At 34.0% G+C, this 14433-nt stretch overlaps 2 protein-coding genes across 2 annotated transcripts; both read left to right on the top strand.

The window, feature by feature from the left end:
* Window positions 1–5042: 5042 nt before the first annotated feature.
* LOC127148505 (uncharacterized) lies at window positions 5043–7789 on the top strand. Its single transcript, XM_051082468.1, has 5 exons — window positions 5043–5305; window positions 5576–5630; window positions 6177–6263; window positions 6649–7004; window positions 7444–7789. Exons 1-5 carry the CDS (start codon window positions 5043–5045, stop codon window positions 7787–7789), a joined length of 1107 nt encoding a protein of 368 aa, XP_050938425.1.
* Window positions 7790–11673: 3884 nt separating this feature from the next.
* LOC103492575 (homoserine kinase) lies at window positions 11674–13146 on the top strand. Its single transcript, XM_008452994.3, has one exon. The coding sequence runs from the start codon at window positions 11807–11809 to the stop codon at window positions 12926–12928; it is 1122 nt and encodes a 373-aa protein (XP_008451216.1). The 5' UTR covers window positions 11674–11806; the 3' UTR covers window positions 12929–13146.
* The last annotated feature ends 1287 nt before the right edge of the window (window positions 13147–14433 follow it).

The raw sequence follows: 14433 nt of genomic DNA, 5'->3' as shown, positions 1-14433 counted from the left end.
TATTTAAGGACTAAAAGTAACCCAGGGGTAAAACGGTTATTTGACCCAGCTGATGTTACGAACACTTGTGAAGGACTAACTTACTGGTATTGGTCTATATCCATGGACACAGAAATATATCTACAGTGAGAAGAGTTTAGTTGTGAGTCTTTAGTGGAGTGTACACACAGTTAATGAATATTGATTAATGTGGTTAATGAGTTTAGCTAATTAATCTCATATCGCTGTAGTTTTTTATCTGTAGGTTCATTAGGTCCCCTTTCTAGCTCATAAAGAGTAATGAGATTTATTTATATTAGTTATAATTTGAAATGTTCAATAATTTGAAATGTTTAAATTTACTTTGGGAATTAATATAATGTATATTGATACATTATAATATAAAGTTTATATTTTAATTAGACTTTATTATATAAATTTAATTTTGGATATGATTCAAAATTAAATTAAGAGAGAATAAAATATTTGGATGAGTTCAAATATTAGTTTAATGTGAATTAGATTCATATTAAAACTATATGTTAAAATTTAATGTGTATGTGATACATATTAAAACTATAGGTTATGAGAGAAATTTATATTTGAATATGATTCAAATTTTGGATTAAATTAAATATAAGATATTTAATTTAGAAATTAATTAATTGGAGAACTAATTAATAGTTTAGTGTAATTTGATTTAATTAAATTAAACTATAGGTTATGCGAGAGATATTCATTTAAATATGATTTAAATGAAATATTAATTAAATATGATTTAATTAATTATTTTAATTAATTAATTAATTTAATATATATTAATTTAATATTTATTTATTAAATTAATTGAAAATGTGGGTGGTTTTCCCACGTTTCTATATATTCTCTCAACTTCCCACTTCTTCCGACTAAAGAAGAGGGAATTTTTGCGTAACGAAATTTTTTTGAGGGGTGAGTTCTGCAAAGACTGAGTTGCTCTCTAGTTCTTTCTGAAAAAAATTTCTCTGTAAAGAAAAATTTTCTCAATCCAATTTGGTTCCCACAAACTATCTCAATCAGAGAATAGGAAGGTTTCCAAGTGGTGGTGCCCCAAGTTGGTATTTGGTAGATTCAGAGTCGTCAATGAGAGTAAGTTCTTCTTCTCTGTATTTTCTTCAAAGCATGTTTAACCATAAAAATTAGCTTTGTAATTTTTGACAATGTATTGGTATTTTTTAAGGTTCCAACTAAAATTGGATCTCTGTAATTCTTCCGCTGTAAAGGGTTTTCATCTCTTCATGGAGAAGTATCAAGCAAGGATGTATTGCTAACTCCACCATGGGGCAGAATATGTTACAGCTGGTGAAGTTGCCAAAGAGGCTGAGGAAATTCTTGACTGATTTGGAAGTAGTTCAAACCATGTCAAAGTCAATTACTCTTTAATCTATGATAATAGTGGGATTATGGTTAATTCTAGGGAGCCCATAAGCCATAAGGGGGGAAAGTATATTGAACGCAAGTATCACTTGATCCGAGAGATAATGCATCGAGAGGACGTGATCGTCACACAGATAGCTTCGACGCACAATGTTGCTGATCCGTTTACAAAGCCCCTCACAGCTAAGGTGTTTTAGGGTCACCTAGAGAGTGTGGGTCTACGTGACATGCAACATTTAATCTAGGGCAAGTGGAAGATTTACTAGGTGCGTATTGTATGCCCTAGTTTCTTGTTTTATGTACTTTTATAGTGTGTTAACTTTTATGTTGTACACCTCACTAGCTTTAGGACAAGTGGAAGATTGTTGGGTTGATGCCCTAAATTTCGTGGTCTTGTAATTTGTAATTATACATATTATACAAATATTTTATTTATCTAATAAAATAAAGTGTTTTATTTTATTTGACATTTAATTGCATTAACCCACAAAACCAATAAACTAACATCCAAGGTTATCTTCTGTAACCTAAACATGTATGTGGAGACATACAAGTAGATCATGTTTAAGTGATAACCTAAATGGTCTGTAGTAGATGGATAAGACTGGATACCTTATCCTAGTGACATTACGAATACAACCTGCTTTGTAGTTATTACAATTGTTCTAAAGTGCTACAAACAATTTGATCCTAATCATTCATGTCGAGACATTAGAGTGGGGTATTCTATACAAAGAGTTTGTATAAAACTGGACCATGAAATGAATAGTCTCTCTTATTAACACCGTTACTAGTTGAGACTACATTTCACCATGATGACCATAGGTGACTTGACCTGAATCATGAGTGAGTTGTGAACTCTTGCCTTTAAAGATGATCCTTTGCTTTGCATGGGTGAGAATGGCTTATATCGCCGACTCAATATGCCTACCATTTTTTGGGATTCATTTTATTGGGGAGCTGGGAACACAGCTACACAAGAAGGAATTCGTTCTTTCTCTATAGATAAAGTAATTAAAGAAATTACTCTCTTAAGGGTTGATTACAGAGCTTGAACAATGTGGTGCCACACCCTCTCTTAGCCCGAGAGGAATTCATTTATAGTGGGACTATAATTGTTGTTCATTAAAGGAATTAGTGGTACTTAAGGAGTTAGATGTAGACAAGGGCAAAACGATAATTTTTAGCCTAGCTATACTTACGAGCAATTTGTGAAGGGTCATTACATTATTGATTAGTTATATCTAATGGACACAAAAATATATCTACAGTAATAAGAGTCCAACTATTATTCTTTAGTGGAATGATTGATAGTTAATAAATAGAGATTGATTTAATTAAATAATTTAATTGATTAGTCTCATATCATTGGAGCTTTAATTTGTAGGTCCACAAGGTCCCCTTGTTGGCTTAATAAGGATAAATGAAAATCAAATTTATTTTGGTTTAATTTGAATTCAAATTGATTAAAGAGAATAAATTGTGTATGATACAATTAATATAATGTGATTGATACATTATAATATAAAGTTTTTATGGGAGAAGTTAATATTTGAATATGATTTAAATAATAATAATAATATGAATAAGATTCATAAATAAACTATAGGTAAATTAATATGGATTCGATTCATATTAGCATTATAGATTATATGAGAGATCTAAACCATTGCTTATATTATGTATGATATAATATAAAGTTTACATTATGAGAGATATAATATGAATTAAATTTATATTAATTTTATTTTATTAATATATAATTAATTAATTAAATAACTCCTACGTGCATAGAGAGAGAAAGAGTTATTTTGATAACTTTCCTCCATCTCTCTTAAGATAGTTGAGATATACAAAATCTCTCTGCACTCTATACTCTCTGAAATGGGTCGATCTCTCTACATTCCAGAAAGAAAAAGAAATCTCCTTAAAAAAAATTCCCTTACCAAATCACAGAAGTCCACAACTCTCTGTTGTCCTAGAGAATAACGAGGAAGACTTCGTGGTGTTAAGAGTTCTTAGAGGTTCATAAGATTAGTTTTGTAATGCCCCAAAATAAGGTAATCTTAATTTTAATTATCTTAAGTTTAGTTTTGACCATGTTAAAATTATTTTAGGTGTTATTTGAATTAGTTGTCGAAATTATTTGATTTTGGAGAAATTAGAATTAATTAGATATTGTTGGAAAAATATTTAATTAACTATTTTGAAATTAGGAACTTTTGGTGGATTTATTTGGTGAAGTTGAGGGAATTATAATTAAATATATATATATATATATATATATATATATATATATATATATATATGTATGTATGTATATATAATTAATTAAGTTGTGAAAATGATGAGAATAATTATATTATTGGTTATAATATAATTATTTGAGAAAAGATATAATTATTTTGGGAGAAAATGATAAAAGAAGATAAATGTATGATTTGATAAGAAGAGTTAATTGAAGAGAGAGAATATTTGAGTTTAAAAAAATAAAAGAGATTTGATTGGTTTTAAATGAAGTGAGAGAAGATATGATTGGTTTATTTGGAAAAGATTGAGAAAATAAGGAAAAAGTAAAAGTAAAAAAAAATAATAATAATATCATTATTAATTTTTTTAAAAAGGCCTTGAGAAGCGTGTTTGTTCATTAATTCATCTTCTTCCTCACACCACAAAACCCTAACCACCTCCATCTTTTCCGTCAACCCATCTCCATCGCGTCTGTGTTTTCGCCACCATCTCTGTTGCCCGTCGGTTTCATTTCCGTCGCATCCTTCAGTCGTGCAGCAGCGTCGTCGATGAGCAATAATCAATTTTTGATTGTCGCGCAAGCCGAGTCGTTCTTCGTAAACCAAACCGTTGCAAGCTCCATCGCGCCATTGACAAGCCATTCGCTTCAGTCATCGTTCCGTCGTAGTAAACCTGAGCCACTTACAGTCGTAGATCCAAGTCGAGTCATCGTTTGAGTTGAGTGTGTGCGTGCGAGCCATTTCTTCTTCAACCGCGAACCCGAGCTTCACGCGCAAGCACGCGAGCTGCTCTCTGTCTTCCAAGCTGTAGCACCAGTCGACCCCTTACCCGAGCCGATTCCCTCCTTTAACCAAGTTGCATGCATTTGCCTTCCTCTCTAGCCAAGACGTTGAGCCGCCAAGATTTTTGTCCTCAGAAACTGTTTAGGACTACCTCGAAACGGGGAAGAGTTTTTGTCACTTCTCATCAGAAGGCCGAGCAAGCAGATACTGCAATAGTGACAAGTACACTCCCAATCTTGGGGCATTTCGCATTTATGTTCTTTGACTCTGGGTCTTTTCATTCTTTTATATCCTCAGTATTTGTTCAGCATATGTGTTTATAGGTAGAACCATTGAGTAGTATATTATTTGTTTCTGCTCCATTTGGAGAAGTTATGTTGTCCAAAAACAAAATATAAGAGTATGTCAAATAGAGATAGAAAACCATGTGTTAGATGTAACTTTGCTAGTTTTAGACATGCAAGATTTTGATGTAATTCTAGGCATGGATTAGCTATCTGCTAACCATGCAAGTATAGACTGTTTTCGTTAGGAGATAGTTTTTAACCCTTTTCAGTGGCTAGTTTCAAATTTAAAAGGGCAAGGACTATGGTCCTACCCAAAGTTATCTCAGCTATGAAAGCCAATAAGCTACTCAACCAGGGTACTTCGAGTATCTTGGCTAGCGTAGACACTAGAGAGCCAGAAGTTTCCTTGTCATCTGAACTGGTGGTGAGAAAATTCCCTGACGTTTTCCCTGATGAGCTTCTAGAACTTCCAACTCCCAGGAAAATTGATTTTGCTATTGAGTTAGAGCCAGACACTACTTCCATATCTAGAGCTCCTTATAGAATGGCCTTAGCTGAGCTGAAAGAGTTGAAAGTCCAGTTGCAGGAATTGTTAGACAAGGGTTGTATTCAACCTAGTGTGTCACCTTGAAGAGCACCAGTACTGTTTGTGAAGAAGCAAGATGAGTCGATGCACCTTTGCATTGATTACAAAGAGTTGAATAAGGTGACGGTCAATAACTGTTATCCATTACTTAGAATCGATGACTTGTTTGATCAGTTACAAGGAGCCACTATATTCTCTAAGATTGACTTACGTTCAGGCTATCACCAGTTGAGGATTAGAGACAGTGATATTTCTAAGATTGCTTTTTGTTTCAGATATGAACATTACGAGTTCATTGTAATGTCTTTTAGCTTGACAAATGCTCCTGCTGTATTTATGGATCTGATGAACAAGCTATTTAAGGATTTCTTAGACACTTTTGTTATAGTTTTCATTGATGATATCTTGGTTTACTCCAAGATAGAGGCTAAGCATTAGGAGCATTTTCACAAAGTTTTAGAGACTCTTCGAGCCAATAAGCTATATGCTAAGTTTTCCAAGTGTGAGTTCTAATTAAAGAAGGTGTCTTTTCTTGGCCATGTAGTATCTAGTGGGGGAGTTTCTGTAGACCCAGCAAAGATTGAAACTGTTACCAGTTGACCTCAACCTTCTACAGCCAATGAGGTTCACAGCTTTCTGGGTTTAGCAGGTTATTATAGAAGGTTCGTGGAAGATTTCTCTCATAAAGCCAGTCCTTTGACCCAGTTGATCAGGAAGGAGACTCATTTTGTTTGGAGTCCAGCATGTGAGAATAGTTTCCAGGACCTTAAGCAGAAACCTATTCCTATACTAGTTCTTATAGTGCCAGATGGATCTGGATGCTATGTGATTTACAGTGATGCCTCTAAGAAAGGACTGAGTTGTGTTTTGATGCAGAAGGGTAAGGTGGTTGCTTATGCCTCTCGCCAGTTGAAAAGTCATGAGCAGAACTACCCTACCCATGATTTAGCGTTGGTAGCAATGGTTTTTGCTCTGAAAAATATGGAGACACTATTTATATGGAGAGAAGATACAAATCTTTACTGACCATAAGAGCCTGAAATACTTCTTCACTCAGAAGGAGTTAAACATGAGATAGAGGAGATGCTTTGAGTTAGTAAAGGACTATGATTGTGAGATTTTGTATCACCGAGCTAAGGTGAACGTGGTAGCTGATGCGCTTAGTAGGAAGGTTTACATTCAGCATCACTTATTATTGAGTAGGCCCCTTTGCTTAGAGACTTTGAGAGAGATGAGATTGCAGTTTCAGTTGGGGAAGTTACCTCAAAGTTGGCTCAGTTGTCAGTGCAGCCGACGTTGAGACAGAGGATTATTGTTACTCAACTAAATGACCCCTTATTTGGTTAAGAATCGTCGCCTGGCAGAAGCAGAGCAAGATGAGGAGTTCTCTATATCCTCTGATGATGGACTTATGTTTGAGAGGCGTTTGTGCGTGCCGGTAGACAATGCAGTTAAAACAGAGCTTTTGACTGAGGCTCATAGTTCTCCATATTCTATGCATCCTGGCAGTACGAAGATGTACCAAGACTTGAAGCGTGTTTATTGGTGGAGAAATATGAAAAGAGAAGTGGCAGACTTTGTCAGTAGATGTTTGATGTGTCAGCAGGTAAAAGCACCAAAACAGAAGCCAGCAAGTTTGTTACAACCCTTGAGTGTGCTAGAGTGGAAGTGGAAGAATGTGTCTATGGACTTCATTACAGGACTGTCTAGAACCATGAAGGGTTTTATATAGTGATTTGGGTAGTTGTTGACAGGCTAACGAAGTTAGCCTGTTTCATTCCAGGGAAATCCACTTATACTGCTAGTAAGTGGGGACAGTTATATATGACTAAGATAGTAAGACTACATGAGGTGCCTGTATCTATCTTTCTGACAGAGATGCTCGTTTCACTTCAAAGTTCTGAAAAGGACTTTAAATTGTCTTGGGCATGAGGTTAGATTTCAGTACAACCTTTCATCCTCAGACTGATGGTCAAACAGAGCTTTTGAACCAAATTTTGGAAGATATGTGGCGAGCTTGTGTGCTAGAGTTTTCAAGGAGTTGAGATTCTCATTTGCACTTGATGGAGTTCGCCTATAATAACAGCTATCAGGCTACCATTGGCATGATACCGTTTGAAAATCTTTATGGTATGTGTTGTAGATCTCCTGTTTGTTGGGTTGAGGTTGGTAAGCAGAGAATGTTAGGCCTTGAGCTAGTTCAAACAACAAATGCAGCCATACAGAAGATTATAACTCGTATGTTGAGAGCGCAGAGCAGACAGAAGAGTTACGCTGATGAACGGCGTAAGAATCTCGAGTTTGATGTGGGAGACATGATTTTTCTAAAGGTAGCACCTATGAAGGGTGTTTTGAGATTTGAAAAGAAGGGAAAGCTTAGTCCACGTTTTGTAGGGCCATTTAAGATACTTGAGCGAATTGGCTCTGTAACTTATCGTTTGGCGGTGCTTCCTGCGTTTTTTATAATTCATGATGTATTTCATGTCTAGGTTAAGGAAGTATGTAGTAGACCCGACGCATATAGTTGACCTTGAACCATTGCAAATTGATGAGAACTTGAGTTATGAGGAGCAACCTGTTGAGATTTTGGCAAGAGAGGTCAAGATGCCCCGTAATAGACGAATTGCACTGGTCAAAGTTCTTTGGTGAAACCACGGAGTCGAAGAGGCCACATGGTAGAGAGAGGACGACATGATAGCAAGACTCCGAGTTGTTCGAGGATTAGAACTTTCGAGGATGAAAGTTTCTCAAATGAGGGAAGATTGTAACGCCACAAAAGAAGGTAATTTTAATTTTAGTTATCTTAAGTTTAATTTTGGCCATGTTGAAAATATTTTGGGTGTTATTTGAATTAGTTGTCGAAATTATTTGATTTTGGAGAAATTGAAATTAATTATATATTGTTGGAAAAATATTTAATTAACTATTTTGAAATTTGGAACTTTTGGTGGATTTATTTGGTGAAGTTGAGGGAATTATAATTAATTATATATGTGTGTGTGTATATAATTAATTAAGTTGTGAAAAGGATATAGAGTAATTATATTATTGGGAATAATATAATTATTTGAGAAAAGATACAATTATTTTGGGAGAAAAGAATAAAAGAAGATAAATGTATGATTTGATGGGAAAAGTTAATTGAAGAGAGAGAATATTTGAGTTTAAAAAAAAAGATTTGATGGGTTTTAAATGAAGTGAGAGAAGATAAGTTAACTTTATCTATTAGAGTCGTACCCACATGGGTGTCCCTCGGGATCACCACCTTTTTATGACTGTGTAGTCCGACAGGATCATCAGTCTAGTATGAAATGATATGTATATAAGTGACTAGACGGGGTCACTCACAGCCCGATTGTCTTAGTGTTTCCTTCGGGTTCACTAAAGACCAATTTGTCCTAGGTGTTCATTTTGGTTCACCGAAGACAATAGGTGTTCCTACGGGATCACCAGATTGAACATGTTCGAAAATGCGTCAGTTTAGGAGTACTGCTTTATAAAACTCTAATAAGAAGTTAACAGATACCTAGCGGGACTAGTAGTAGATCCCTTACTAAGTATATTTTTATACTCACTCTTTAAATGTTTAATTTTTCAGGCAAAGGTAGAGGTAGAGGTAAAGGAAAGTTGACGAATGACAAGAAGTGACCATGGCATGCCATAGGGAAACGTATTGCTTTCGCCGTTATCAATTTTAATTTCAGTATTCTTATATGTTTTCATTATGACTCTTTTAAAACTAGATAGAGCCCGAGTTAGAATTTTATTTTAGAGATTTATTTCTACATACATTAGTTTATTTATAATATTAATGAGTACTTGAAGTTTTGATTATGAAAATTTTTTATTTTCCATTTCGTTTTGAGAAAGCTTTTTTATTTTATTTATTTTTCTTTAAGTAACCTCAGCTTAGTATAAATAGTTGGATCTTTACAAGTGTCTTTTTCATTTTTCCTCCATAGAAGCATGCTTAGGCTTTTAGTTTTGTTTTCTCTAAAAAATTTTATTTTACAAATTGAATTCCATTTGCACGACGTTCATATGCTTCCGCTTTGGGAATTCCATTCCTTCAACTTAAACATCAACAAGTCTTCAAGTTTGAAACAGGTTCAAGTAACTCATTCGAACTTGTCGTCATATATCTTGATGATTGTTTCTTTGCCCCTATTAACAAATGAATAAAACAAAATGTTATTATTACAATATAAATATATAAACTAACAATATCACTTTAATTAAATCTTGTTGGGGGTTGATGCCCTAAATCTCGTGGTCTTGTAGTTTTTAGTTGTATAAATTATACAAAATTTTTATTTATCTAATAAAATAAAGTGTTTTATTTTATTTGACATTTAGTTGTATTAACCCACAAAATCAATAAACTAACATCTAATGTTATCTTCTGTAACCTAAACATGTATGTGGAGACATACAAGTGGATCATATTTAAGTGATAATCTAAATGGTCTGTAGTAAATGGATAAGGTTGGATACCTTATCCTAGTGACACTACGAATACGTCATGCTTTGTAGTTGTTACAATTGTTCTAAAGTTCTACAAATGATTTGATCTTAATCATTCATGTCGAGACATTAGAGCAAGGGTATTCTATACAAAGAGTTTGTATAAGATCGGACCATGAAATGAATAGTCTCTCTTATTAACATCGTTACTAGTTGAGACTACATTTCACCAAGATGACCATAGGTGACTTGACCTGAATCCTGAATGAGTTGTGAACTCCTGTCTATGAAGGCGGTCCTTTGATTTGCATGGGTGAGAGTGGCCTATGTCGCCGACTCAATATGCCTACCATTTTAGGTATTTATCTGATTGGGGAGCTGGGAACACAGCTACACAAGAAGGAAGTTACTCCTTCTTTTTAGATAGAGTGAGTAGAGAAATTGTTCTCTTAAGAGCTTATTCCAGCGCTTGAACAATGTGACACCACACTCTCTTTTGACCTAAGAGGAGTTGAATTATAGTAGGACTATAATTATTGTTCATTAGAGGAATCAGTGGTACTTTAGGAGTTAGATGTAATTGTAGAGCCAAAACGGTAATTTTTGGCCTAACTGTACTTACGAGCAATTTGTGAAGGGTCATAGCACTGTTGATTAGTTATATCTAATGGACACAAAAATATATCTACAGTAAAAAGAGTACAACTATTAGTCTTTAGTGGAATGACTGATAGTTAATGAATAAAGATTAATTTAATTAAAGGGTTTAATTAATTAATCTCATTTCATTGGAGTTTCAATTTGTAGGTCCATAAGGTCTCCTTGTTAGCTCAGGATAAATGAGAATCAAATTTATTTTTGTTTAATTTTGAATTGTTCAAATTGATTATAGAAAATAAATTGTATATGATACAATTAATATATCGTATTTGATACATGATAATATAAAGTTTTTATGAGAGAAGTTAATATTTGAATATGATTCAAATAATAATATGAATATGAATATGAATAAGATTCATAAATAAACTATAGGTTAAAATTAATATGGATTTGATTCATATTAGAACTATAGATCATATGAGAGATATAAACCATTGGTTATATTATATGTGATATAATATATATTAAATTTATATTTATTTTATTTTAATTTAATTAATATAATTTTTTTAAAAATAAATAGAATAACTTCCCTCCATATCAAGGGAGTTATTCTAGGTGGGAAAGATTGATAACTTCCTCTTCTATATGAATGATTAAGATTTTTCTTAAAAAGAAAGATTCATTTAAAATCTCTCTCTTTTTCTTTTAATTAATTGATCTCTCTGCATTCATCTCTTGGAAAATAACAAGGCATGGTGCTCTTAAACATTTGGAAGAATAGTTCTTTAAAGTTCTACAAAGGTTATTTTCTTTTTCCCTTTTCCTCCATAGATGCATGCTTAGGTTTTAGTGTTGTTCATGAGGAATTGTTTTATAGTGTAAATTTTTTTCGATTTTTTATATTTTTAAAAAGACCCCTAATATTAAACGTCGACATGGCCCAAAATATCAACAAAATACAGAAGGAAATTGACCCTTTTGGAAAAATTATAAAATCACACACACAAAGTTATATTCAAATCAATTAGTAAATATTTTACGGCAACATATTTATTATTTATATTACATTTATACCAACAAAGCACATCTTATTAATTAATTCTTAAATTTCAAAAAATTGTATTCCACAATGAAACAAAAAAATTAAAACTATTTAAAAACACAAATTAGATGAATCCACGAGTTTATCACGTGGTAAAAAATCGAAATGACCAAAGTATCCATCATTTCAATGGCTTTTTAACATCTCTATTCAATAAAAGCTAAAACAAAAACGGTAATTTGCTTACCCGTATATAAAGATTCAGCCTTCAGGTTCTTCATCTTCATCCTTGACTGCGCTAAAGCGTCTGAAGCTCACAATTCTTTCTTCATCTCTAACTTAAATTTTCAGGTTCCGATCTCAAAACTCTCTCTCTTTTTTCACACTTCCTTCCATGGCTATGATCTCCTATCAACCGCCATTGAAGTCGTTGACCATTCCTCCAGTTTCTTTATCTAACCCTAAACCTGTTCTCTTCAGGTGCAGTTTGTCTCTTCCATCTAGAGCCGCCGTCACCTCGGTCGAACCTCAACCGGTTTTCTCCTCCGTCAAGGCCTTTGCTCCTGCAACCGTCGCTAATTTAGGCCCCGGCTTTGATTTCCTTGGCTGCGCTGTTGATGGCTTGGGAGATTATGTCTCTCTTAGTGTTGATTCCAATGTTCATCCAGGTGAAGTTGCGATTTCTGATATTACAGGGAACAACACGAATAAACTTAGTAAAAATCCTCTCTATAATTGTGCTGGTATTGCTGCTATTGAGGTTATGAAAATGCTAGGGATTCGATCTGTTGGTCTTTCTCTTTCGCTTGAGAAAGGTTTGCCGTTAGGGAGTGGATTGGGATCTAGTGCTGCGAGTGCAGCTGCTGCTGCGATTGCTGTTAATGGATTGTTCGGTGGGAAATTAGGAGTAGAGGAATTGGTTCTCGCGGGGTTGAAATCGGAAGAGAAGGTTTCTGGATATCATGCGGATAATGTCGCACCGGCTATCATGGGGGGTTTCATTCTGATTCGAAATTACGAACCCTTGGAATTGATTCGTTTGAAATTCCCCGTCGATAAGGAGCTGTTCTTCGTGTTGGTCAGCCCGGAATTCGAAGCACCGACGAAGAAAATGCGGGCTGCGTTACCTGCTGAAGTTGGGATGCCACACCATGTGTGGAATTCCAGCCAAGCCGGGGCGTTGGTGGCCGCGGTGCTGCAGGGCGACACGATGGGATTGGGGAAAGCATTGTCCTCAGACAAAATTGTGGAGCCAAGGCGTTCCCCATTAATTCCAGGTATGGATGGTGTTAAGAAGGCAGCCATTGCTGCTGGGGCATTTGGGTGCACGATAAGTGGAGCAGGGCCAACGGCGGTGGCAGTGATCGATAACGAAGAGCAGGGGAAGGAGATTGGTGAGAGGATGGTTATGGCGTTTCTGAAGGAAGGAAATTTGAAAGCTGCGGCATCTGTAAAGAGACTAGATCGAGTTGGTGCAAGGCTTATTGGATCAACTCCTTTAGATAGAGTTTTATGAGAAGCATATGTTTATGATACTTTGATGCTGCTTCAAATGCTGACTTTCTGTGGCTTCATCATTTGAGAAATGGTTAATAAATTTGATTCCGCCATAGAAATGGGTATCTGAATGATCTCATGCTATGTTTTTTGTTGTTTCTGATTGCAGAAGCGTGGATTGGAATGATCTTGTGCTGATTCTCTCTTTCCAACCAAGAGGCATGTTTTTTTTTTTTTTCTCTCTTTTTTAAGGTTTTGATTGATGATACTTTTATTCCTATAGATTAGCTTCAAATTGGGTTTTGATCCATATTATTTGCTTAAAAGTAAAGAATGTTGGTAAAAGCACCCGAAAAAGCCAAATTAGCCAACTGAAGAGAATAATTCTAAGTTCGGAAAGCTATTTTTATAGTACTGGAATAATTGTTAAAGTGATCTCAATAGCCTAGCTAGCTTTACAATGTTCTTCTAAGGGTATATTCGAAAGCCTTTGAGGAAGTGGAAGGCATAATTCATTGTTAGAGTGATATTTTAACTCTTTAAGATTAAACCCCTAAAGCCACGTTGGGAGTGAGATTTTGATTGCTTTTGCCAAGTACCAAGTTGGTTTTAGTAGTTCAATGCTATGAAAATTATTTTTGTTTTGACATCCCTAATGTTGTTATGAACATGGTAATAAATAATGAATTGTACTTTTTATCTTTGGGATCAAACTATCAACCTCATGGGAATGAGGAGTGAGGGCATGTCAAATTGCTAACTACTTTTTTTTTTTTGTACGGTGAAGATGTTGAAGGATTCAAACCACATATAGTTTTACTCATACAGTGTTTTCAAAAATCGATCAAAGTTTGAAAAAATAGTTTTTTATTTTTTATTTTTTTGGAATTTAGCTTTACTTAAGAAAGTGAAAATCATTGTTATTAGATATTGAGGGGAAACAAATTTATATTTTGAAAATAAAAAATCACAAATCATTATCTAATAAGGATCGAATGAAAATTCAATTTTTTTTTTTAAAAAAATAATTTTAAAATCAGAATAGAAACTAATCTAAATCAGTGACTATATTTTTTACCATAAATTTCAAACAACTTAAAGATGGAATGAACACATATTTAAGAAGTGTATATAATATATTTGAATTACAATGTATTTGTGGGCATTTAACAAAATTTTCTAAATTCATTTAAGGATAGCTCAGGAGCCTAATTCGATTGATATAAAATTTGTTTTATCCACTTTGAGGTTAGAGAGACCCCTCTCCTATCTATAATTTTGTAATGAAGCAAATGAAGAAAAAGAAGAAGAAAAAGTACAAAAATCTTCATCAATCTTAAATATAAATAATTTGTGTGTAACTTTGAAAGGTATTATAAGTATTTATCGGACAATTATAAACGAAGTGTTATAAATGATAAATTCTTGAAAATATTTATAAAACACAGCAAAATTTTAGTTTTATCAATGATAGATGTTGATAGATTTTTATTTGTTTCACAAGTTTTCCATTCAGAGTTTCAT

This window comes from Cucumis melo, chromosome 1 (assembly GCF_025177605.1).
Source record: "Cucumis melo cultivar AY chromosome 1, USDA_Cmelo_AY_1.0, whole genome shotgun sequence".
Taxonomy (NCBI): Eukaryota; Viridiplantae; Streptophyta; class Magnoliopsida; order Cucurbitales; family Cucurbitaceae; genus Cucumis; species Cucumis melo.
This window is presented reverse-complemented; position numbering and strand designations above follow the sequence as displayed.

Bases quoted from the DNA above. Each gene is read 5' to 3' on its own strand.
- LOC127148505 (XM_051082468.1), top strand. From the start codon at position 5,043: ATGAAAGCCAATAAGCTACTCAACCAGGGTACTTCGAGTATCTTGGCT. The intron at 5,306-5,575 runs GTTAGACAAGGG...TTTTTGTTTCAG, and splicing joins AAAGTCCAGTTGCAGGAATT to ATATGAACATTACGAGTTCA. The intron at 7,005-7,443 runs GTCTAGAACCAT...TATGTGTTGTAG, and splicing joins ATGGACTTCATTACAGGACT to ATCTCCTGTTTGTTGGGTTG.
- LOC103492575 (XM_008452994.3), top strand. From the start codon at position 11,807: ATGGCTATGATCTCCTATCAACCGCCATTGAAGTCGTTGACCATTCCT.